At 39.2% G+C, this 24,168-nt stretch overlaps 1 protein-coding gene across 3 annotated transcripts in view; it reads right to left on the reverse strand.

The window, feature by feature from the left end:
- Positions 1 to 23,751, reverse strand: part of LOC111870408 (AP-5 complex subunit zeta-1) — a 49,056-nt gene extending 25,305 nt beyond the window's left edge. For all 3 annotated transcript variants that reach the window (XM_023862682.2, XM_023862680.2, XM_023862681.2), the window contains exons 1-6: positions 23,466 to 23,751; positions 17,971 to 18,324; positions 10,977 to 11,233; positions 6,771 to 6,967; positions 1,291 to 1,465; positions 940 to 1,205 (exon numbers count right to left, since the gene is read on the reverse strand). In XM_023862682.2, the coding sequence (XP_023718450.1) occupies positions 940 to 1,205; positions 1,291 to 1,465; positions 6,771 to 6,967; positions 10,977 to 11,233; positions 17,971 to 18,324; positions 23,466 to 23,506 (1,290 nt within the window). In that variant the 5' untranslated portion in view covers positions 23,507 to 23,751. The remainder of the gene's footprint in view (positions 1 to 939; positions 1,206 to 1,290; positions 1,466 to 6,770; positions 6,968 to 10,976; positions 11,234 to 17,970; positions 18,325 to 23,465) is intronic.
- Between the last annotated feature and the right edge of the window lie 417 nt (positions 23,752 to 24,168).

Raw genomic sequence — 24,168 nt, forward strand, 5'->3', positions numbered from 1 at the left:
CCTCGAAACGACCACCAAGGTCAGTACGATAAAATGGCGTCAACTGGAGCGATAATGAGTACTTTTCCCTCCCCCACACACATCCGTATCGTCTCAGGGGGTGACCACAGTGTTCTGCCTTAAATTGTGGCGTTTTTCTAAGAAATGGGTGCTATGTACTGTGCGAAAGCAATCGATTTTACAAGAATAAAATTTTGGACAACCCTCTTCTAAGAATGCCATTTGAGTGTGTCAGTGTGGCCAGCTCGGGGCAATATCATATTACGAGTATAAACACATCACATCACGTCTCTCCTGTTTATAACTTCGTAGCAAAGAATAAACGACATTCATAGCGGTGAAACCGCTAGCAAGAGCCACAGGAACTTTGCTGCAAGACAGGCATATGTAACAATGACTTATCTCAGCTAAACTCGTTGGCTTAGTATACTCTGTTCTTGTGACAACAGGCCAGCGAAAAATCTAACAATCTACAGCAAAACCATCAATTATTATGGGCGTTATAACATAGGTGTGCAGCTGGACGAAACATACACGACGAACCCCCCCAGACGATTTAAATCCCTGATGAAACATACACGACGAACCACGGCAACGGGTTAAGCACTACATCATGAAGATGTATGGGGGAGTGGATGTATAGATCCACGTTTCCTAGACCTCGGCACTAGTTGGAGGTGAGTGGTCAGCTTAACACCCAGGCTGCTTTACCCCCAGGGAAACAGCCCTCAGTACCCATAGGCTAGGAAGCTGAGTGGGGCCTAGAACTGGTCTGGACAATATGGAGAGGAGAAAATTCTTGACCTTAATGGAGCTCAAACTCTGATCCCTCAGTCGTCCAGACCATAGCCAATCACTATACTGATTGTGCTACACATGAGTAAAAAGTCGAATTGTTGAAACTGTAAAAGAATTTAATTACAAGGTTCAACACAGTACCTCCACTGCGGTGGCTGGAACCACAAAAGTTGGGACCAATTCCATAAATTCTTCAACAAGACTAGCAGGGTGGCATGCGACAAGTTTCAACAAATTTGGAAAATACTTCTGGATAAGCTGTTGCTGCAATCCTGCCATTTTCACTTGATTTTCCAAAATGAAGTTGGCAATGTCAAAAGCTGCCAACTCAGATGAATAGCTACGATATACTACGTCTCCCAAGAACTGGGTGCAGAAATGTTGCGGATTGTACCCAGTAAGAGCACCTGTAACATTTCATTCTCAAATTAACAGAGTATTAATGGATGAACTATTTCTTGTTCTAAAATTAATACACTTCATATAACTCACCAAAATTGAGAAGGAAATGGAGAACCCTCACAAAAATGGAAATATCACGATGATCAGACTTAAATTTTTCAGTCACATTTGTCTGTATCCTCTTAACAACCTGTGATATTTGTGAGCCTTGATTTGGATCTAACTGAACCATCTGATTCAGGATATCTACAATTTCACACAGTATCTGAAAAGAGAGGAACATCTGTAGCCAACACGAAACAAACAATCTGAAAATCACAATAAAATATGTTCGTGGCTTTGGAAAACTTTGATACTGAGGTGGATGTCAATAAAGCTTGGGAAACTATTAGATATCAAAAGTCTGAGAAGGAGAGTCTAGATTGTAAGATTTGAGGTTTTCACGGTGGTGACTATGAAGAGAGCAGTTGTCTGGGATGTGGCGGCATGTAGGTCTTGTGTTAACCAACGTTTCAGAGGAACATATCACCTCCATCTTCAGGGTAGAAGAAAAAAAGAAGAAAATCTGCAAGCGAAGAACCGGTGCGAGCAGGTGCAAATAGAGTAATGTTGAGAATAAACCTAGCTGCATAGAGCAGGAAGGGAAGGGAGAGGGGCTACATGGGAAATCAGTAGAGAGGAGAGGGGAAGGGTCTGGGCAGGTTGGGCCAGCAGGTAGCAGGCTTGAGCAGGCATAGAATAGTGTTGGGGGGGGGGACAAAAGCAAGGTTAATGGGAGGGCATTAACCCTTAAGCTTGGGGGTTGCTATGTGAGTCGAACATGGGCTTGTGTCGCCTTGTGGATCCAGCGTCATGTCCCAGGGGTTTCTTGAGGGAACAGATGAGAGGCTTCCATGACTTCCTGAGACAAAACACCAGGTTTATACAGTATCCCATGCGAGTGCGACAAGGTCAATATTGGGCAGACAGGCCATTCCGTGGAGCATCAGTGGCACATCCGTCTCGAAGGAGGGAGGCCATTGAGATTGAACTCTATCCCGAAAATATGAACAGAGAGGTGGGGTTTTGTCTCATCAAGTCATGGAAGCCTCTCATCTGTTCCCTCAAGAAGCACCTGGGACATGACGCCGAATCCACAAGGTGATGCAAGTCCATGCCCGACCCCCAAGCTTAAGGGTTAATGCCCTCCCATTAACCTTGCCTTTCTCCACCCCCCACCCCCCCTACACAATATTCTATACCCACTGGCCCAACATCCTTCTCCCTTCCTTTCCTCCTCTATGCAGTTGGGTTTATTCTCTACATTAATCTATTTGCAGCTGCTCACACCATTCTTCGCTTGCAGATTTTCTTCTACCCTGAAGATGGAGGCGATACGTTCCTCCGAAACGTCGGTTAACACAATACTTACATGGCGCCACATCCCAGAAGACTGCTCTCTTAAGAGTCTAGTTTATTATGAACTTAAGAAGCATAAGCCATGGTTCGATGAAGGATGCTCAAAATTATTAGGCCAAAGAAAATAAACCAAACTGCAATGGTTACAGGAACCAAGTGAAATAAATGGTGATAATCTGAACAATATAAGACGCAAAACCAGCAGGGATTTCAGGAACTAAAAGTGGGAATATCTGAAAGACAAAATTGATGAGCTTGCAATGAACAAGAACATTAGAAACCTGTATAGAGGAGTAAATGACTTTAAGAGAGGTTACCAACCTAGAAGTAACTTAGTGAAGGATGAGAATGGTGATCTGCTTGCAGATTCCCACAACATTTTGAATGGGTGGAACAACTACTTCTCTCAGTTATTGAATGTACATAGGGTCAGTGATGTTAGGCAGACAGAAATCCATACAGTGGAGCCGTTAATACCTGATCCTAGCCCTTTTGAGGTTGAAAGTACTATTGCAAAATTGAAACTGTATAAATCACCAGGTAGTGATCAAATTCCGGCAGAACTTATTCAAGCAGCAGGCGAAATATTACAGTCTAAGGTCCACATCTATTTGGCATAAGGAAAAATTGCCTGATCAGTGGAAGGAATCTATTATTGTACCAGTTCACAAGAAGGGTGATAAAAACTGACTGTAGTAATTATCAGGGATATCACTGGTATCAACTTCATACAAAATTTTCCCCAATATTGTTCTCTCACGGTTAAGTCCATACATAGATGAAATTATTGGGGATCATCAGTGTGGGTACTGACGTAACAGATCAACTACAGATCAGATCTCTCGCATTCGTCAGATATTGGAGAAAAAATGGGAGTACAATGAGATAGTACATCAGCTATTCATAGATTTCAAGAAAGCCTGTGATTCAATTAGGAGGGAAGTATTGTACAATAGTCTGACAGAGTTTGGGATACCCATGAAACTAGTTAAGCTGATTAAAATGTGTTTAAGTGAAACTTATAGTAAAGTCTGTATAAGTAAACAATTCTGTGATAAATTTCCTATCCAGAATGGTCTAAAACAAGGAGATGCCTTATTGCCAATCCTTTTCAACTTTGCTTTAGAATATGCCATTAGGAAGGTCCAGGAAAACCAGGTGGGACTGAAATTAAATGGGACACATCAGCTGTTGGTCTATGCCAATGATGTGAATCTACTGGGTGATAATATATATACCATAAAGAAAAACACACAAACTTTAATTGACGCAAGTAAAGAGGTTGGTCTAGAAGTAAACACAGAGAGAACTAAGTACATGTTGCTGTCTCGTCACAAAAATTCAGGGCAAAATCAAGACATAACAATAGGAAACAGATGTTCTGAAAATGTGGCACAGTTCAGATATTTGGGAACAAAGATAACAAATCAAAACCTGATTCAGGAAGAAATTAAGAGGAGACTGAACACAGGTAATGCTTGCTACCATTCAGTCCAGAACTTTTTGTCTTCTCATCTGCTGTCCGAAAACATAAAAATTAGAATATACAAAACTGTAATTTGCCTGTGGTTCTGTATGGGTGTGAAACTTTGTCTCTGACATTAAGGGAGGAACATATACTTAGGGTGTTTAAGAACAGAGTGTTGAGGAGAATAACTGGACCGAAGAGAGTAGAAGTGACAGGAGGTTGGAGAAAACTGCATAATGAGGAGCTTCATAACCTGTATTCTTGTCCAAGTATAATTAGACTCAAGTCAAGGAGGATGAGGTGGGCAGAGCATATAGCACGAATGGGGGAGACGAATGCATATAGAATATTGGTGGGAAAGCTAGAGGGAAAGAGACCACTGGGAAGACCAAGACGTAGGTGGGTGGACAATATTAAAATGGATCTTAGAGAGATAGAATGGGATAGTATGGACTGGATTTATCTGGCTCAGGATAGGGGCCAGTGGCAGGCTCTTGTGAACACAGTAATGAACCTCCGAGTTCCATAAAATGCTGGGAAATTCTTGAGTGGCTGCAGAAGAGCTCAGCTCCATGAGTAAGTAAGTAGGGGCAAAAGAATTTTCACTTCTCCATGTCATCCAGACCGGCTCTGGGCCCCACACAACGTCCTACTGAATGGGTACCAAGGGGGCTTTCCCCAGGGGTAAACTGGCTGGGACATGAAGCTGACCACTCACTTCCAACTAGTACCAAGGTCAAGAAAATGTGGGCCTATACATCCACCTCCCCATATGTCTTCATGGCATGGTGCATAATTAGTTAAGCAGAGTGACTTTACCTTTACCTTTACTGTCTTCAGCAAACCTGCCTTATACAGACTTCTTACATTCCATGTCCCAAATCTCATGCCCATTTTCTTTAGCTTAGGCCATTTATCCACAGAATCTGTCCAGTTCTGAGGAAGTTGGTGATATTTTGTAACAAGTTCATATTTTACAGTGAGAAGTTGTTAGCACCGCAACCAACCCCCAAGCTGGAGGACCATCCCTTGTCTCCTGTCCGAGACTGCTTACTCAATATATTCACAGCTACCCTCCATATCTAGAGGCTGTCTCCTGCATTCTCAACCTGAGGCCATATTATGCCATGGTGACAAGGGATCCATCAAACATGGGATACCATAAAGAAAAACACAAGAGCTCTAACTGATTCTGGTAAGGAGGTGGGTTTAGAAGTAAACACAGAAAATTATGTATATGTTGATATCGCATTACCAGAATGCAGGGTGAAAATATAATAAAAAGACAGTGTAGATCCTCTGAAAATATCGCAAAGTTCACATATTTTGTAATGACAGTGATGAATCTAAATTTGATTCCCACGCAAATTAAGAGCAGTTCAACTTGGGTAATTCTTTCTACAATTCAGCTCAGAACCTTTCATCTTCTCATCTGTTGTCTAAAAATGCAAAAATTAGAATATACAAATCTATATAATTTTTACAATAATTTTTGTAAGGACGATATGAGAACAAGGTGCTAAGAAGAATACTATGACCAAAGACATATGAAATAATTGAAGACGAAGAAAACTGCATAATGAAGAGCTTCATAACTTGGTAACTCGTACTGTTTGCCAAATATAATTAAAAGGACCAAGACAGTCGCATGAGATGGGCAGGACATGGGGAAGAAGAGGAATGCATATAGGGTTTTTCGTGCGAAAATCATAAGGAAATAAACTACTAGAAGACCTAGATATAGGTGGATTATTAAAACCAATCTAAAAGAAATAAATTTGATAGCATGGAGTGGATTAATTTGGCTCATGACAGGGACCAATGGCGAGCTGTTGTGAACATGAAACTTCGGGTTCCATAAAATGTTGGGAAATTCTTGAGTAGCTGAGCAAATAGTGGCTTCTCAAGAAGGGCTCAGCTCCATGAAGTTAGGTAGGTAGGTATGTTGAAGAAGTAATATGTCTCTGGATTTAAGTATGCACACCTTAGAGAACAAATTCTTAAACAGCCTGTGTATCCATTACTACTTTTAGAACATCTTTCTGGATTGAAGAATCTTCTGGGATGTGAAGCTATGTAGTCTGGCAGAAGTTCACTGATGTTTCAGAGTAACATACTCCTTCCAAATTCTGGATCATAAGGTCTGTCAAGCCAGCAGCAAAAAGAGCTGATTTCTCCATGCTGCTTGCTTGGCTTACACTGTGCCACAGCAAGTTACCCTGATATATCAGTGAACTTCTACCAGACTACATGTCATCATATCCCAGAAGAGAATACCCTTCATAGCCACAAATGTAGGAACCACAACTGCAGCAAATTTCTGGCATATTTTAAAGCCTCAAGCAATAACAAAGTGATATACTGTTATGTGCTGGGTATGTTGTGCGACAAATAACTACCATGGAAGTGCATTATTCCTGCTGGTTCAACAATCCGTTGCTTAGGGAGTGCAATATTTCCTGTTTTCACTCAATGACAATTTGTTGCTATCATCTGTCACCGTGGGAACTCCACAGTTTCCACCTATTTGTTGCTGTGGAAGTGTGCGTTCCGATTGTAGTGGTTGTCGCGGCAATGAGCGTAAGGTAACATGTCACAATACTTACTCAAGTAAACATAAAGCAGTATGAAAATGTGTTAGGGGAATAAGGTAAGAGCGCTGATTTCCAGGTGTTATACATTCTACATCACAGCTTGTACTCACAGCCTTCTGAAGAGCAATGTCATGCTGCTTGTGTGCAGGCCTGAAGCACTGTTCCACAAGAATATTACAATACTCTCGCACTGCTCCAAACAGAGGCTGTGTTTCATAGCCAGAATCAGGCATAGTTTGTTCCAACCACTTTCTTAACAGAGAAAAAGTATGAACATTCATAATTTGTGATTTACTGAAACTACCAGCTGTAACAAAAACATAATACAAAATCAGACATTAAATGAGAAGTTATGATTACTCTGAATATTATAAGACCTGATGCTTTCATGGAAACCAAAGTTAACAAAAACCTGTTTAGGCCATCAGCTGTGCCAGATGGTTGAAAAGTTAAAAAATTACCAATGTTTCAGGGACCATCACTTTCCCCACCATAGGGCCTGATGTGACACAGGATCAACACTGTCCCCCTTACATACCAACCTATGGCCTCTGATCAAAACTGAGTGTGAGCCAGTGGTGGGGGGGGACTAGTCAGAAAAATCATAACTTTGCTTGGCTTGGTCTTGCCTTTGGACTGGTGTATAATCACTGGGTAGCAGGACCAAACTGGATTAAAACCCTTGTCTGAGCTAAGTTTCTTGAGTGAAGCTATCTTGAGAGCCTCCTTTATCAAGTAGCCCATGTATCCCAGTGCTTTCCTGAAGTCTATGTTCTGCCACCACTGATTTTCCTCACTGGCTGAGGTGTCTCTCATGGGCTGACACCTGGTCTCAATGGTAGTACCCATCTGTCCAACATAAACCTTGCTCCGAAATTTCAGTAATCTTAACCACCTAATATAGCTGACAGCCCAAAAAGATTTTATTAACTGTAAGTATTATGAATTGGTACTGTTGAGTAACAAAGAAAACATTCATCTGAAGAAACTCAAGTGATTTCATAAGGACAGTCAATTCTAGGAACCAGTCTCACTTGGATGTCTTGGATTTCTGAATATGGTACTAGAACTACAAATCTGTGTTTCTGAACATTTTTCAGTCAAGGTACCTCTTGGTCTCAAAGTGAGAATTTAAGTACCCTTACAATGGTTCTCACACATTATCATGTATTGTAAATATCTTCTTCTCTCTCTTTCACTACATGTTTCGGCATAAGAATGCCATCTTCAGGTGCTACTCAATTCACGTCAAACTAGTACATTGTATGCCTTGTCTTCACTTTAAAATAACTAAAATATATGTCCATCATATATATTGACAAATGTCAATCGTAAAANAGTTATTTTAAAGTGAAGACAAGGCATACAATGTACTAGTTTGATGTGAATTGAGTAGCACCTGAAGATGGCATTCTTATGCCGAAACATGTAGTGAAAGAGAGAGAAGAAGATAGATAAGTGTATGCACTGCAAGATGGAATAAACAAATCATGAACTTAAATCAGTGCAACAGGACGCTAAAATATAACATTATTGTAAATATGATAAGACTTTTTTGGTTTTGAACAGACTTTATTTATTCCATGGATAGAAATTATATAAAAGAAGCTCTCAAGGCTTTCTTTCGGGTCTTTTGAAAATATGGCTGATGAGTGTATAAAATACAGGGTTATTCAAAAAGAATGAACCAATTTTATTACGCAATAGTTTGTTAAAGGAAAGTAATATAAAACTCCAGCCAAGTCACAAATATTCTACTCGCAATCAACTTTTATTTCCTGTCTTACAACTGTTCAATGTGGCCACCACCAGCAGCACGGGCAACATCACTGTGATAAGAGAATTCCTCCCAGGCACGTATCAGCATATCACGATTCACTGAGTAATCGCTGTTGTTATTCGATGTTTAACCTTTAAGAGACGGCCATTTAAATTCCGGTAGTGGTAGCGGGACGGAGTTAATTTAAATGCCCGCCACTGTAGAGTAATAAAAATTGTAATCATGTTACTCAAAATGCTGTGATTTCTACAATTTTTGTGAGTGAACGAAATAAACGCTGCTTTTATCTAGAAAGAATATAGAATCAGTTATTGTAATTTACCGATTTTAAAATCTCTAAAAATTTTTACACTGATGCCAACAAAAATTTTTCCCCTCAATTTTGAACGTCTGTGCACAAAAATGCATACAGTTCCTGCACAAAACATTTCTGCAGTCTGAATGCCTGCTGGTGACATCATGCTCTAACTATGGCTTGTGTTGCTACAAAGTTAGATGTTTACACTTCGTTCATCATGCTCCAGTTCGTAGGTTCCTCACGGTATGAACGAGTGCGGGCGATGTCTAATCGTTCGCAGAAACACTGACTGTTTTATCTCGTCTAGCCAAACAAGTAGTAGTCTGTTTTGAAATATAGCCAAGCAGTGTCAGAACGTTCAAGGCTAGCGTTGTGTTTAGCTGTCCACCATGGCCTCATATTTGGAAGACGCTGAAATTGAGAATCAACTTTTAAATGACACCGATTCAGACTGCTTGTACCGATGACTCTGAGAGTTGCGAGGAAGAAAGTAAATCAGAAATTAAAGTTGATGAAGAACCATCATCTTCGTCGGCAACCTGGGGACCACCACACCAGCGTGGCAAGAGGAGTGTGAATAATTATTCAGGTGGAGCTGTGGGCAAACTGTGGCAAACAGTTACAGCATCTGTCATCGAACCTGGAAATGGACAAATAAACTATTTTTCCATCTCCTGGATCTGAACAGTTACATCCTGTTGTCACACAGAGAATTTCGTCTCGCTCTTGTGCGGAACATGCTGGAAGGGGTCCACTTCGCCCTCAACGGACCAGGGGTCGAACCCCTGCCGTTTCATTGGAGATATCTCGATTAGAGAAGGCCAAACCACATCACCGGCGGTTGATTTCGATGAAGAACCATCATCTTGGTCGGCAACCTGGGGACCACCACACCAGCATGGCAAGAGAAGTGTGAATAATTATTCAGGTGGAGCTGTGGGCAAACTGTGGCAAACAGTTACAGCATGTCGTTGAACCTGGAAATGGACAAAAGGTTAAGGTCATTGAGGTTAGTGGGTAGCAGTGGAACATAAACGTAATCTTTTACATATCCCCACAAGAAGAAATCACACACGGTGAGGTCTGGGGATCTCGCAGGCCAAGCATAAAGAGCAAGGTCTTTGGCCCCCTTCTGACCAATCCATCACTGAGGCACTTTTTCATTTAAACAAGCTTGGACCATCAGGTGCCAATGGGGTGGTGCTCCATCTTGCTGAAAAATGAAGTCATGCAAATCTGCTTGCAGTGAAGTGAAGAGCCAGTTTTGGAGCATATGGAGATAGGTTTGTCCTGTAACGGTGTTTCCTTCAAAGAAAAAGGGACCATAAACCTTGTCCTGAGACACAGCACAGAAGATGTTCACCTTAGGGGAATCTCTTTCGTGCTCAACTGTTTCATGTGGGTGCTCTGTTCCCCAAATACGCACATGGTGACGACTGACTGTGCCGCTCAAGTGAAAAGTTGCTTCATCACTAAAAATTAAACGCGAAATGAAGGTTTCGTCTTCCATCATCGCCAGCACAGAATCACAAAATTCCATCCCCTTCCTTCTGTCGTCATTGTTAAGTGCCTGAACGAGCTGCAGTCTATATGGTTTCAAATGTACACATACTGTTAGCACACGTCAGACAGTGGATTGAGGGATCGCAAGCTCATGGCTAGCTTGATTTGTTGACTTCCGTGGGCTCCTCTCAAATGCAGCACGGATTCTCGCCACTTGTTCCTCTGAGACTCGTGGTCGTCCTGGACTTTTTCCTTTACACAGACACCCACTCTCTTGAAACTCTTGAAACCGCTGTTAATGTTCTTAGGACAGGGCAGATTAATGCCGAATCGCCTTCAAAAAGCACGCTGCTCCGTGACAACTGAATTTGTTTTTGCGAACTCGAGAACGCAGAACGCCTTTTACTGAGGACTCGCCATTCCAAGGGTAAATGAACAACTGAATGTTGCCAGAAGAACAATGCGACTTCAGCGCCCCTGTGACAGCCATTCACAACTTAGATAACTCCTCTTTCAAATGGTCACTGACTCATTCCATGACAATGCTTGAGAACTGAAGCAATGTGTCATGAAATCGGTTCACTCTTTTTGAATAACCCTGTATATCTCATATGACCTTTTATGAAGATTCATGTGCCCTTGCTTCAGAACTGTTGCTATAAATCCTCTTGGATTTGTCATTAAATTAGAGATTCCTAAATGTAACATAGTGACCACAAGAAGCAACTGACTTACAAAGTGTTAATGCAGTAAAGAACTCTCCTGCTGTGCTCCCATCAACTTCAGATACAGGTCCTGTGTCCAAACGATTGAAATATTGTGAACATGTCACAAGAGAGAACTGTGTGTTCTGGATCCAATCAATGATCTGTTGATTAAGCCTTGTCACATAGGTTTGAGGCATGGTTGATTGATGCCTGGCAACAACTTCACACAGATATAACAGCAACTTTCCATTTTCTTCAGAAGTCAGGGCCTGTCCTGACAAAAGGCTGCAATGAATTTAAAATTCAACAGTGTTAGTCTGCAAACTACTGAAGTGAGTAAAGCACATTTCTTGCTTTGTCAGTACCACCAACACTGGTATCAGCAAAGGCAATTTTGACTGGCTTATTTGCATGTCTGTCAAATGTGTAAAATTCAAGATTTTAATCTATATGTGACCACAAAATGCAGAAGCAGCTAATGACAGGATGACTACAAAATGACAGCACGGTTTAAAATTCGGTATTAAACTAAGACTGCGAAAAAATGTTTGAGATAGTACATGATTTCTTTATTGTTAATCCCCTCTAATATTCATATGAAGATCTTTACTCTTCATACTTTCAGCTTTTAGAAAAAGACACAGTTACAGCTGTAAAATCCCTTTTCCCCAGTGACAATTTTTTATTTATTTTTTTGAGTATGCCAAGGACCCTGAGAGCTATACCAGCGGTAGCGTAGCTACTGGCAGGGCCTCCCTTGCTGGACAGGTCAAAGGGTAGGCATCAGACGAAGAGAGACACCAAAAACTGATGCCGGAAGCAGCGTCATCAGTAGCGACTTGAAGCACAGAGCAAATGATGCTCGAGATGGTTCAAGTTCGTATAGCAGCAGGCGTGACCAGAGTGGTTTGAACGGCTGCTGTACTGCGATGTGGAAAGCAAATGGAAAAACTACCACATTATCACTTTTCCTGGATAGTCTCTTTCCAAAAACAGAGATACCATATATGCGAGATGTTTCCTCTGGAGGCAAAACAATCCGGAGGTAAACTACTCCCCCAATCGGATCTCCGGGGGGGAGTGTTTCTAGAGGAAATGTCATGCAGGCGTTACAACAAGAAAAAGTGCGAAGATCAGAAGAAACAGCATGGATACAAGATTGGAACATGGAATGTCAGGACCTTGAATCAAGCAGGAAAATTGGAGAATTTGAAAACGGAAATGCAGAAGAATGAAGTGTCTGTGCTAGGTGTCAGCGAAGTGCGGTGGAAAGGACAAGGTGAAATAAGAAGCGGTGATTATACAGTGTATTATTCCGGAGGTGAACGGGCTGAAAGAGGTGTGGCAATAGTGGTGCATAAAAGTGTAGTGAGGAGTGTTGTTAAGAAGATTGCTTGTAATGACAGAATTATTGCTCTGAAGTTAAAGGCGGAACCGGTAGATATACTGATTATACAAGTGTACATGCCAACATCAGAGTATGAAGATGATGAAGTGGAAAAAGTGTATGACACAATTGAAGAAATTCTTCAGGAAGATGGAAGAGGAGACACAAACAGCATCATATTGGGAGACTGGAACAGCATTGTTGGAGATGAACCATATCAGAATATTGTTGGATCACATGGACTAGGAAGACGGAATCACAGAGGTCAAATGCTTATTGACTTTTGTGAACGAAATGGATTGATTGTTACCAACACTTGGTTCAAGAAGCCAAAGAGAAGAATTTACACATGGAAGGCACCTGGGGATTGGAAGAGGCATCAGCTGGACTACATCCTTGTGAAACATCGATTCAGAAACAGTGTGAAGGATGTGAAGACGCTTCCTGGGGCAGACATTGACTCTGACCACAACTTGCTGGTTGCCAAGTTCCGAACCAGGTTGAAGAAAATTATAGGATTTCGAAAGCGCAGACCCAGATGGGATTTGGAGAAGTTATATGCTCAAAGACAAAGCGTGCAAGAGACTCTAGAAGAGAAACTCGGTGCAATTGAAGGTGAAAGCGGAAATGCTGAAGCGCAGTGGAACGATATAAAAGAATGCATGTTAGATACTATCAGTGATTTGGTAGGTAAAGTTGAGAAGATAGCAAGAAAACCATGGGTTACACAGGAGATGATGAGTAAAATGGAGGAGCGAAGGAAATGGAAGAATGTCAACAATGAAGAAGGCAGGAGGAAATACAGGAGACTGAGGAATGAATTGAAAAGAGCCACGGACAGGGCCAAAAAGGAATATCTTGAGAAGATATGTAATGAGATTATGGAATTTCAAAGAACAGGCCGTTATGATTTGATGTACATGAAGACAAAAGAACTAGGATGGAAAGAGAATCATGGGATTCAAAATGTTGGCATCGAAGACTCCCAGGGGAATAGAATAGTAGATCAGAGGCAAGTGCTGAAAATTTGGGAAAATTATATTTCAGAACTATATGATCGACCTAATCGGCCAGAAACCTTAGAAGTTGAACCGGAAGAAGAAGTAGATACAGACGAGAAAGGACCATATATTTTACAAAGTGAGGTGGAAAAAGCTATCAAGGAAATGAGGAAGGGAAAGGCTACAGGAGATGATGATGTACCTGGAGATGTGCTCAAGTTACTGGGAGAAGGTGGTTTGAAAACACTGACAAAACTAATGAACACCATATATGAAAGTGGAGAGTGGCCCAAGGACTTTACAGAAGTTACAATGATTGCCTTAAAGAAAAAGACAAAAGCTACAAAATGCAGCGACCATCGCACAATAAGTCTTATTGCACATACAGCAAAGATAATAGCAAAGATACTTAAAAGAAGAATTGAAAGGAAAATAGAGGATGTACTTGGAGAAGATCAGTTTGGATTTAGAAGAGGAAAAGGAACCAGGGATGCAATTGGGATGATGAGAATTATAGCGGAACGAACTTTGGAGATAGATGAAGAACTGTGTGTTTGCTTCATAGACTGGCAGAAGGCATTTGACCGGGTAAACTGGACCAAATTAATGCAGATCCTGAAAGAAACAGGTATCGATTGGCATGAAAGAAGATTGATTAGCAAATTGTACATGGATCAGAAAGTTAGAGTACGACTGGACAGGGGGGAGACAGGAAGTGTGCAGATTGGAAGAGGAGTTCGACAAGGATGCTGTTTATCACCAATTCTGTTCAACTTGTACAGCGAATGCCTTACCAAGGAAGCTCTGGATGGGCTCGGTGACTTCAAAGTAGGAGGGCAAATTATTCAAACTGTGAAATATGCAGATGACCTTGTGTTAATGGCTAAGGAAGAAACTGTGCTACAGGGCATGATTGATAGACTAATTGAAATTGGAAGGTGCTATGGCATGGAAATGAATGTGGAGAAAACAAAAGTAATGAAAATTTCGAGACAACCAACCCCAGTCACAATAAAGATAGACCAAAAACAAGTGGAGAATGTGAAATGTTTTAAATATTTGGGTAGCTTGTTAACAGATGATGGAAGGTGTACTTGTGAAATTAAATCCAGGATTGCCATGGCAAAAGCTGCATTTAGCAAGAAGAAGAATCTTTTTACCAGCAAATTGGACTTAAATTTGAGGAAGAAACTAGTGAAATGCTACATTTGGAGCATAGCTCTGTATGGGGCTGAAACATGGACACTTAGGGCAGTAGATCAGAAACATCTGGAAAGTTTCGAAATGTGGTGTTGGAGAAGAATGGAGAAGATCAGTTGGACCGATTATGTGAGAAATGAAGAAGTGTTAATTAGAGTCAGTGAGCAGAGGAATATCCTACATGAAATAAGAAAACGGAAGGCTAATTGGATTGGTCATGTTTTACGCAGAAACTGCCTTCTAAAAGAAGCTATCGAAGGAAAGATAGATTGGGCAGATAGAAGTGACAAGAAGACGAGGATAAGACGTAAGAAGATGCTGGATGACCTTGGGGACAGAAGAGGATACTGTCATTTGAAGGAGAAAGCTCTAGATCGCATTAAGTGGAGGAATTGTTTTGAAGAGACTGTGGACCTGTCGTCTTGACAGATTACTGATGATGATGATGATATTATTTTGAAAAGCATGATAACATTCTCGTCCGCATAATCAGTATATTCCTTTAAATACAACAAACATGTTATACTACATACATCTATCATTTCTTGAATGTTGTTATATTTAAAGCTATTCACAAGACACAGCTGTTAAACCACCATACCATGAAAAGTAACACAGTGAACTCTCCAATGAAATCACTGCAGCTGCTTTAAGCAACCAGTGACACAAACTGCTGAAGTTTATGCGTTGTATTATCTTCTTGAAAATAGCACAGTTTTCCTGATCAACCTTTGTATAAGAAAGGATGTGATACAAAAGTTGGGAATTATAGACCAGTTTCACTGATATCTGTTTTTTCAAAAATAATTGAAAAGATCATACATAAAAGACTTTTGTCATTTTTTAATAATCACAGCATAATTAACAATAAACAGCATGGTTTCTGTAAAGGGAAATCAGCAAATACTGCAACTGCAGAGTTTATAGAAAGGGTCTACAAATCATTGAATGAGAGGGAAATGAGTATAGGGATATTTCTGGATCTGTCAAAGGCATTTGACTTAGTTGATCACGATATATTGCTAAGGAGGGTGACAAGAATGGGAATAAGAGGGGTTGCACCAAAATGGTTGCAATCATATCTAGAAAACAGGGAACAAAAAGTGGAAATTGCATATGGATGTAAAGAAACTAATGAAATCACTAGCTATCTATCGCGAAAGAGACACATAGGACATGGAGTCCCACAAGGTTCTGTTCTTGGACCAGTGTTGTTTTTGCTATAAATCAATGATCTAGAAGACAGCATTGAACATGGAAGACCAACGTTTTTTGCTGACAATACTAGTATCCTTATAGCACGAAATAGTGCTAATAATGTCCAAAGGAAAATAAATAAAACAATAAATGCACTCACAGAGTGGTTTGAAAGGAATAGATTAATTATTAATAAAGATAAAACAATAGCAATATCCTTTCATAACCTCAAAAAGTGCAAGTAGAATGCCCATCAATAAAGCTCTATGATACAATCATTAATTATACAGAACATATAAAATTTTTGGGAGTTTGGCTGGATAAGAATCTAAGGTGGACTGCACATACTCAACAACTAGCAAATAAATTATGTAAAATATGTTTTGCCTTATGAGTAGTCAAATTAGTATCAGGGTCAGAGACTGTTCACACCGTATATTATGCTTATTTTCAATCCCTGTTATTATATGGATTGATAATTTGGGGCAATTCAGGAAATGCAAATTGATCTTTAGGTTGCAGAAGAGCTATTAGAGCTATGATACAAATCCCAAAAACTATTGTCACATGTTGGGTGTATAATGCGACAAATAACTTCACGCCATATTGGATGTAGTGAATTTTATCTCAAACTCGCCCATACAATCACACAAATCACAATCTCACAACTACTGCTATCTGCAGTATCACAAATACTAGACTGGCCAACTCGTAATTAACTCTTCAATAGTTTTCGCTGCTCCTTATTTAGCCCCGTTACGGACAACACAGAAAACAGTTACGTATAGGCACCACTGTTGTCTCATGCCATGTTTGCCGATAGCCAAGCAACGCTGTTGGGAGCTATTTACTGCTTAGTAGCAACAGCGGCATCCTGTGTTACATCACCGCTGGGGAGGGAGGGGGTGTCCTCCATAGCGCAACACATCACATTATTAATTGTAAACAATATTTTAAATTGTTACATATATTACCTTTACCATGACTGTATATATATATATGAAATTATAGTTTACATAAAAACCAATCTGAATGTTTTCATAACCAATTCAGGAATACACTGCATACTGCATACTTTCTACCACCTGCACAATTAAGTATCTGTTCAGCACACAAAATAAATTTCATCTGAATTCAATATGTAATTCAATATGTAAAACACTGTTCAATGGGTTAAATCTGATAGAAAACTGAACACACCTGAATGATAAGAATGCCAGGCAATGACTGGTCTGAAAGTTGGAGGGTTGACTCACAGTTAAAGGTGGGAGGGAAGGTGTGGCTTGATCACTCACTCTGAATGTGCTTATGTTATGTTTTTTCCAGAACAGTTTGCAAACTGGTGAATAATTCCTCAAATTTAAGGAGCATAGCAATTTTCCAGTGGGAAAAAAATGTGAAAAATACACATCTCATATTCAAAGTAATACAGTATTTACTTCTGACAAACACATTCAATTTGTTTACAGCTTCAAATGTTGAACATACTTCCACTGCTGAAGACTGGGTATATTTCAAGCATCTTAAGTTTCTTTCACTTGAGCAATAAATATAGCACAATCGGTTTCAGCTTTTCTTCTGAAATCATATACATCATCTGGAGCTTATAAGGTCTGAAGTGAAGTCTGTTATGGAGGATTCTCCATGGGGTAGTTCTTGGAATTATTCATATTTGATGCCAGCTTTTGAAGTTGATTCCTTGAGGCTTGCAATGAACATTACTCTGATTTCATCATCCTGATGTTCACTGGATGGAAGTGTGCGAAGAATACTACCTTTAAAAAATGTGATCTTTATTCATGAGACTGGTGCATCAGCACTTGGTTAACTCCTTTCAAGGTGGGATCTCTTTGGAGTTTGTTTGTAACTGGCATAAAATTGGAGAGAGACATTCTGATATGTGAAAGAAAAAAAGGGCATTGAACATTTTGATCTTCCAGCACCAATCTTTACTAAGGGCACTGGCAGCAATCCAACAGCCAGGAAATTAAATGTCACATATAATAGGAAATTGGATGTGTTTCTGTACTTATATTGTTACTTAAATGTTGTAATTTTTCTAGTTCATTAAATATCGTTAATTGTAATGGTCTCAGTCATTTTGAAGAGCCCTATACAGGTGTTAGAGGTTCGAAAATTATTGCATGATGGTACATTAAACACATTATTTTACAAGTCTAATAAGTTAACAATCTTTTAGTACAAAACTCAAGACACAGATATTAAAAAGAACATACCTAAATAGTCTTTCCATTGCAGATTCATCCAAAAGAGGAACAAATCCACCTACAAGGATACAATTCAGCAACTCCACTGCTGTACTGTTATTTGCAGAAAAAGATAATGTTTCCACAATACTGCTTTCTAAACATGGGCAAATCTCTTCTAAGATTTGGAAAATCACAGTTTTCATCTTCTTAGATACATCTTTTGTAGAAAATGTAATAAGGACATCATATGATTTCTGTGGCGGTGGTGAAAATACTTTATGTAAGAAATAAAACATCAAAATGTCCCTTAAAATTTCACCTCTTACACTCTTCTTGTATATCTGGTTCCATAATTCTTGCACATGGTGGTCTGGAAGACTTCTGTAAGAAATCAAGAAATATTAACAAAATGACATGCACAACATATTATGGGAAAGTCAAGTGATAAGCGCTCCTGTTTTATGTTTGGAAGGTCCTGAGTTTGTATCCTGTTCCACAGACTGGACTATCTTGAATGAATAATTTTTGTTGTTTGTCATGACTGCTTCCTTTTCATTCCTTCTAATTCATTAGTAACAGTTATACCACCAATATGGAGATGACCTTGTGTTAATGGCTAAGGAAGAAACTGTGCTACAGGGCATGATTTATAGACTAATTTTAATTGGAAGGTGGTATGGCATGGAAATGAACGCGGAAAAAACAAAAGTAATGAAAATTTCGAGACAACCAACACCAGTCACAATAAAGATAGACCAAAAACAACTGGAGAATGTGAAATGTTTTAAATATTTGGGTAGCTTGTTAACAGATGATGGAAGGTGTACTTGTGAAATTAAATCCAGGATTGCCATGGCAAAAGCTGCATTTAGCAAGAAGAAGAATCTTTTTACCAGCAAATTGGACTTAAATTTGAGGAAGAAACTAGTGAAATGCTACATTTGGAGCATAGCTCTGTATGGGGCTGAAACATGGACACTTAGGACAGTAGATCAGAAACATCTGGAAAGTTTTGAAATGTGGTGTTGGAGAAGGATGGAGAAGATCAGTTGGACCGATTATGTGAGAAATGAAGAAGTGTTAATTAGAGTCAGTGAGCAGAGGAATATCCTACACGAAATAAGAAAACGGAAGGCTAATTGGATTGGTCATGTTTTACGCAGAAACTGCCTTCTAAAAGAAGTTATCGAAGGAAAGATAGAGGGGCGGATAGAAGTGACAAGAAGACGAGGAAGAAGACGTAAGAAGATGCTGGATGACCTTGGGGACAGAAGAGGATACTGTCATTTGAAGGAGAAAGCTCTAGATCGCATTAAGTGGAGGAATTGTTTTGGAAGAGACTGTGGACCTGTTGTCTTGACAGATTACTGATGATGATGATACCACCATTCAAAGCTACATAAATTACACAGTTTAAGTGCTTCATTAAACAATCCAGTAACCAATTACTACTGATACAGTAACAAATTTAAGAAACTGCAGAGACACATAGCAAAGAATGTAATATGAAAACAGGGCAGAATGCCTTTTGCAGAGAGGCTTAAAGCAAAGTTTACAGCCTACCTGTGGACGTTGCAAGAAAACAAAACTGGAAAGGGTGTACAAATTTCCAAACAGCATTCTTTGTAGTATATTAGTCTTGAGTACAATTGGTTTCAAACCGAATTTCAACAAAACACAAAATATGCTACATAAAACAAGCAAAATCCATATTTAAACACCATAACTCCATGGCCTGTAGTTCACAAGCGAACAACACTGACCAAGCGATCACCACTTGTCAGTGAAGTTAGTGCCAACTTTTGCACATGGATCATGTCACTTGGTAAGTGCAACAGATCCCCACACCCGCTAATCTTGGTTTTCTAGACCAGAGCCGCTATTTCCTTCAAAGAGATCCTCAATTATCCTAATGAGGCTGAGTGGACCCCATTCCAGACCCATTACTTCTCAGAAAATCTGGTAGCACCGGGAATGAAGCACGGGACCTCTGGATGTGTAGCCAGGTACCCTGACCACTAGACCACAGAGGTGGTCATTTAAACAGCATGATACTGCACAAAACTGAATTTCAATAAAATGTGCAAAACAATTTATGGGCTAATAGAAAGTTCATTTATGCTGTCATATAAAAGTGGGCATTGTAACGAGTCAATATGGATCAAAATCATAAGTGACTGATATTCTGCAAAAGTCCCTCATATTTAATTTCACCAAAATTTTATATAATAATAATTCATGCTGTACCGATAGATAAAAATGTTCATTTATATAACCTTATGTAAAATATTTTGTTATGAATCAACGTGGATGAAGAGTGGAATTACTCAATATTTAGTGCAACTCACACCCAAATGAGTAAATGAAGAAACTAATAATATTATATTTCAGCATCCTGCTGCGTTGAGGTATACCTTATAGTCTTGTTTTCTGACTATAATGTAACAATATTAATTTAACAACATTCATTCACATTTAATTCACTATGTTTGTTAAATGTTTAAAATTACATTAAAATTATTAAAACATATGTACATTCAGTGTTTAAGCTATATGTTTCAGCCGAATAGAGCCATCTTCAGGCAGGAGTCTACTGCACTGTGTAGTTGGTCAAACAGTATTCATTAAGGCATGTCATTGCTGTTATTTTGAATTTTTTACGTGTATTTCTCAGGTTGTAGGATGAATTTCTTTCCATCTTACATACTGTGGCTGTTTTTGTGTCCCATTGGGTGTTGTCTACCACGACATGAAAACAGCCACAATATATATATGACACAAAAGAAATCATCAATCTGTTGCCCTGAACGAATAGACAAGCATAACTGAATGCTGTCTCCTATCTATCAAAATATGGTCATTCTGGTTGTGAGTCAGGAGATGTCCACATAAATTTATGAATTTTATGATGTGGGGACATCGTACTTTTGACAGATTTTTGGATGTGGCGAAGTTTACTATTCTAACTCCAGTATCATCACTAATTTCATGGAAACTCTCATTCGCAGTTGCTGGTTTCTCATGCTTCCATCATACTTTCATAAATTTAAATGGCTGCATTCAGTTGTGTTATTTAGTAATAAAAGGTACATTAAAAGCTTGCGCCATAGCTCAAGCCGTAAGTTGCTGGCTTCCCACTGTGGCGGCCTGGGTTTGATCCCGGGTCTGGTCAAGTGGGATTTGTGGTGGGCAGGTTTTCTCAGAGTACTTTGGTTTCCCCTGCCAATCTTCATTCCACCAACTGCTCCATAATCACCCTCACCTATCATCTGGGGCTGGTACAATAGGCCAGAAGTGGCCACAGTGCAAGGGACTTAGTCCCACCCCACTAGCAATAAAAAAAAATACATTAAAAGCTAAGCTGAACAGTACATTAAGACCTCCATAAGTGTCCTACTCTCAGTACATAATTGTAATTGTAAATCAACTTTATCCTATTACAGCACTTAGAAACTCCATAAAACTGTCACTACATTGTGTAATCATTCTAATTTTATCTGCATTCTATACACTCAATCTTAACTACACCATTACATATGTGGTACCTTTTAGCACAACACTAAGCAAATTACACAAATACTTTAAACCATAAGTAACATTATTAAAAATATGTAAAACTTCCTCTTTACATACTGTATTGAGGTCAGTCTGATGATGGCATGGCATATGATTGGTTCAGTAACATGTAACCTTTTGAATTATTGCAAATGAAGTTTCATTGAGCTTTATATTTAATTTTATAAAGTTTATAGTCTTGTTTATTTTTCTTTGAAAAATGTTCATATCTGGTGCATGACATAGCCAAAGGTGATCAATGATTTTGGCAAGAACTACCTCTCATAATCCCCCATTTCCAATTCCCCTTGATTTCAGACATACAAACTCAGAGTCACACTAGAATATGCAACCAGATAAGAAAAAGCATTCTATATGGCTGTCAGGCTTCAGAACTTTAAAACTTGTTAAATGATAAAAGCAGTTGCCACAAAGGCAAAGTGGCTATAAAACTGGCATCAACAAATTATCGAAACACTGCTAAGGTTCATATATCTACAATGATGAAACAACAAAACCACTGGATATAAATGAAGACAGAAAAGCAAACTTGATAAGATGGTGTGCACTGTATATGTTCTGTGGTTGCAGTTCACATAATATTTCAGTTCCTCCACCTTTCATTTTTATCTTGCCTATTATATCTGTGTTATGCACAATTCGTTTTCAAACAAACACAACCAGATTCCTCAGCTTTTCTCTTTCACTAAGGTACTCCTCATACCTTTGTCTTCAAAATCTTCCAGATCGCTTCTTAGTTTAGGTGATGGAGATACAATTTCATGGGTTATATACCATCAAATGGGAAGACTGAAATAACGAATTAGGGAACATGAGGAAAGGAGGCAAGTAATATGCCTCAAAGGACTGAGAAAATCCAAATAAAATGTCTGCATAGCCGGTCTCTGGACCAAGAATGCAAGGCAGGACCGTCAGAAGCAATAACCGCCATACAGACAGTCAAAAACTTCTGATAGTGAGTTTGATATGTTTCATTCTGGTCCGTCACAATAACAATTACAAATTATAAATCACTCCGTCCAACGTGACCTGTAAGTTCTTTACTACATAAAAACTTAACACCCTTACATGTTTCGGTCTCTGTGGACCATCTTCAGAGGGTAAACATCACTACAAATAGGAAACCACTATCACATAATTTGTTTACATGCAAAGTACATATACTTATATGTTACAGCACACAGTACACAGAATAGAACATTTCACAAACACAGCAGTTTCCTGGGAATGTAAGTTTTAAAAAAATTGTATAAAATTCCTTGATGCTAATTAAAAGTTTTTTAGATTGTCAATAATTAAAATTCGTAAACCATGCAGGCTCGTGTTCGTCCTCCCATCGTCTCCCTTATATGGGGCAGATATTGTGCCACCTGGCTATCTTGATGTGGAGGTTCTTAAACATATATATATATATATATACATAGGCAGTATTTACATTGAAATAGTAAATACCCATAATATATTTGCAGAACCTCCACATCAAGATAGCCAGGTGGCACAATATCTGCCCCATATAAGGGAGACGATGGGAGAGCGAACACGAGCCTGCATGGTTTACGAATTTTAATTATTGACAATCTAAAAAACTTTTAATTAGCATCAAGGAATTTTATACAATTTCTTTAAAACTTACATTCCCAGGAAACTGCTGTGTTTGTGAAATGTTCTATTCTGTGTACTGTGTGCTGTAACATATAGGTGTACGTACTTTGCGTGTAAACAAATTATGTGATAGTGGTTTCCTATTTGTAGTGATGTTTACCCTCTGAAAATGGTCCACAGAGACCGAAACATGTAAGGGTGTTAAGTTTTTATGTAGTAAAAAACTTACAGGTCACATTGGACGGAGTGATTTATAATTTGTTCTGATAGTGACTTATTACAGTATAGTAGTATAGTATAGTTTAGTATAGTATACGATACTATACGCGAATGATAGCACCTACCGATAATGTTTTGCTATTTCGACACATGTTTTCATACTCATTGATGCCACGAAGTAAAAATATTTTCATTCGAAAACGATTGTGCAGTGACAGTACATCTAGTACCGTTCGCTGTGTAATATGCGTCACAAAATTTTGCCAGCACTTATATCCTAATAATGACCCGAAATGTCTATAAAATAATTACGCAAAACTTTTATCATTTAGTCACATTTATTAATACAAAATTGTACACTTCTTCAATCTCCTCAACAGGGGGACGTAACTCAATGCTATTGGCGGGCAACACATCCAGCATGACGTAATGAAGCATCACTGCTGCCGCGGTGGCCAGCTGCGACTCTATTGACAAAAAAAAAATTGCTGCAGCCAGTGCCGAGGGCTCGGTCGGTAAGAAGATATGCTATCATACCACCTGCCCTGTCGGTAAGAAAGTATGCTATTATACCACCAGCATTTTTTTACTGCTCCCTCCCAAAAAATCACTGGTTCACTCGTATAGCTAGACTTAATAATCGATGTAAATGAAATGTTCATATTTTACAAGCACTGGTCGGAAACTTTCTCCAGATAAATAATGTTGCAACCTGATATCTTGTACTGCAGAGGTTCTTAGGCCGTTGTGTGTTTTCTGTTTCCGAACTGAGTTTAATATCACTTCGCTCAAAACCATCTGGAGGGGAATGAGTTAAATGATATCAAA

The sequence above is a fragment of the Cryptotermes secundus genome, unplaced genomic scaffold (genome assembly GCF_002891405.2).
Source record: "Cryptotermes secundus unplaced genomic scaffold, Csec_1.0 scaffold1152, whole genome shotgun sequence".
NCBI lineage: Eukaryota > Metazoa > Arthropoda > Insecta > Blattodea > Kalotermitidae > Cryptotermes > Cryptotermes secundus.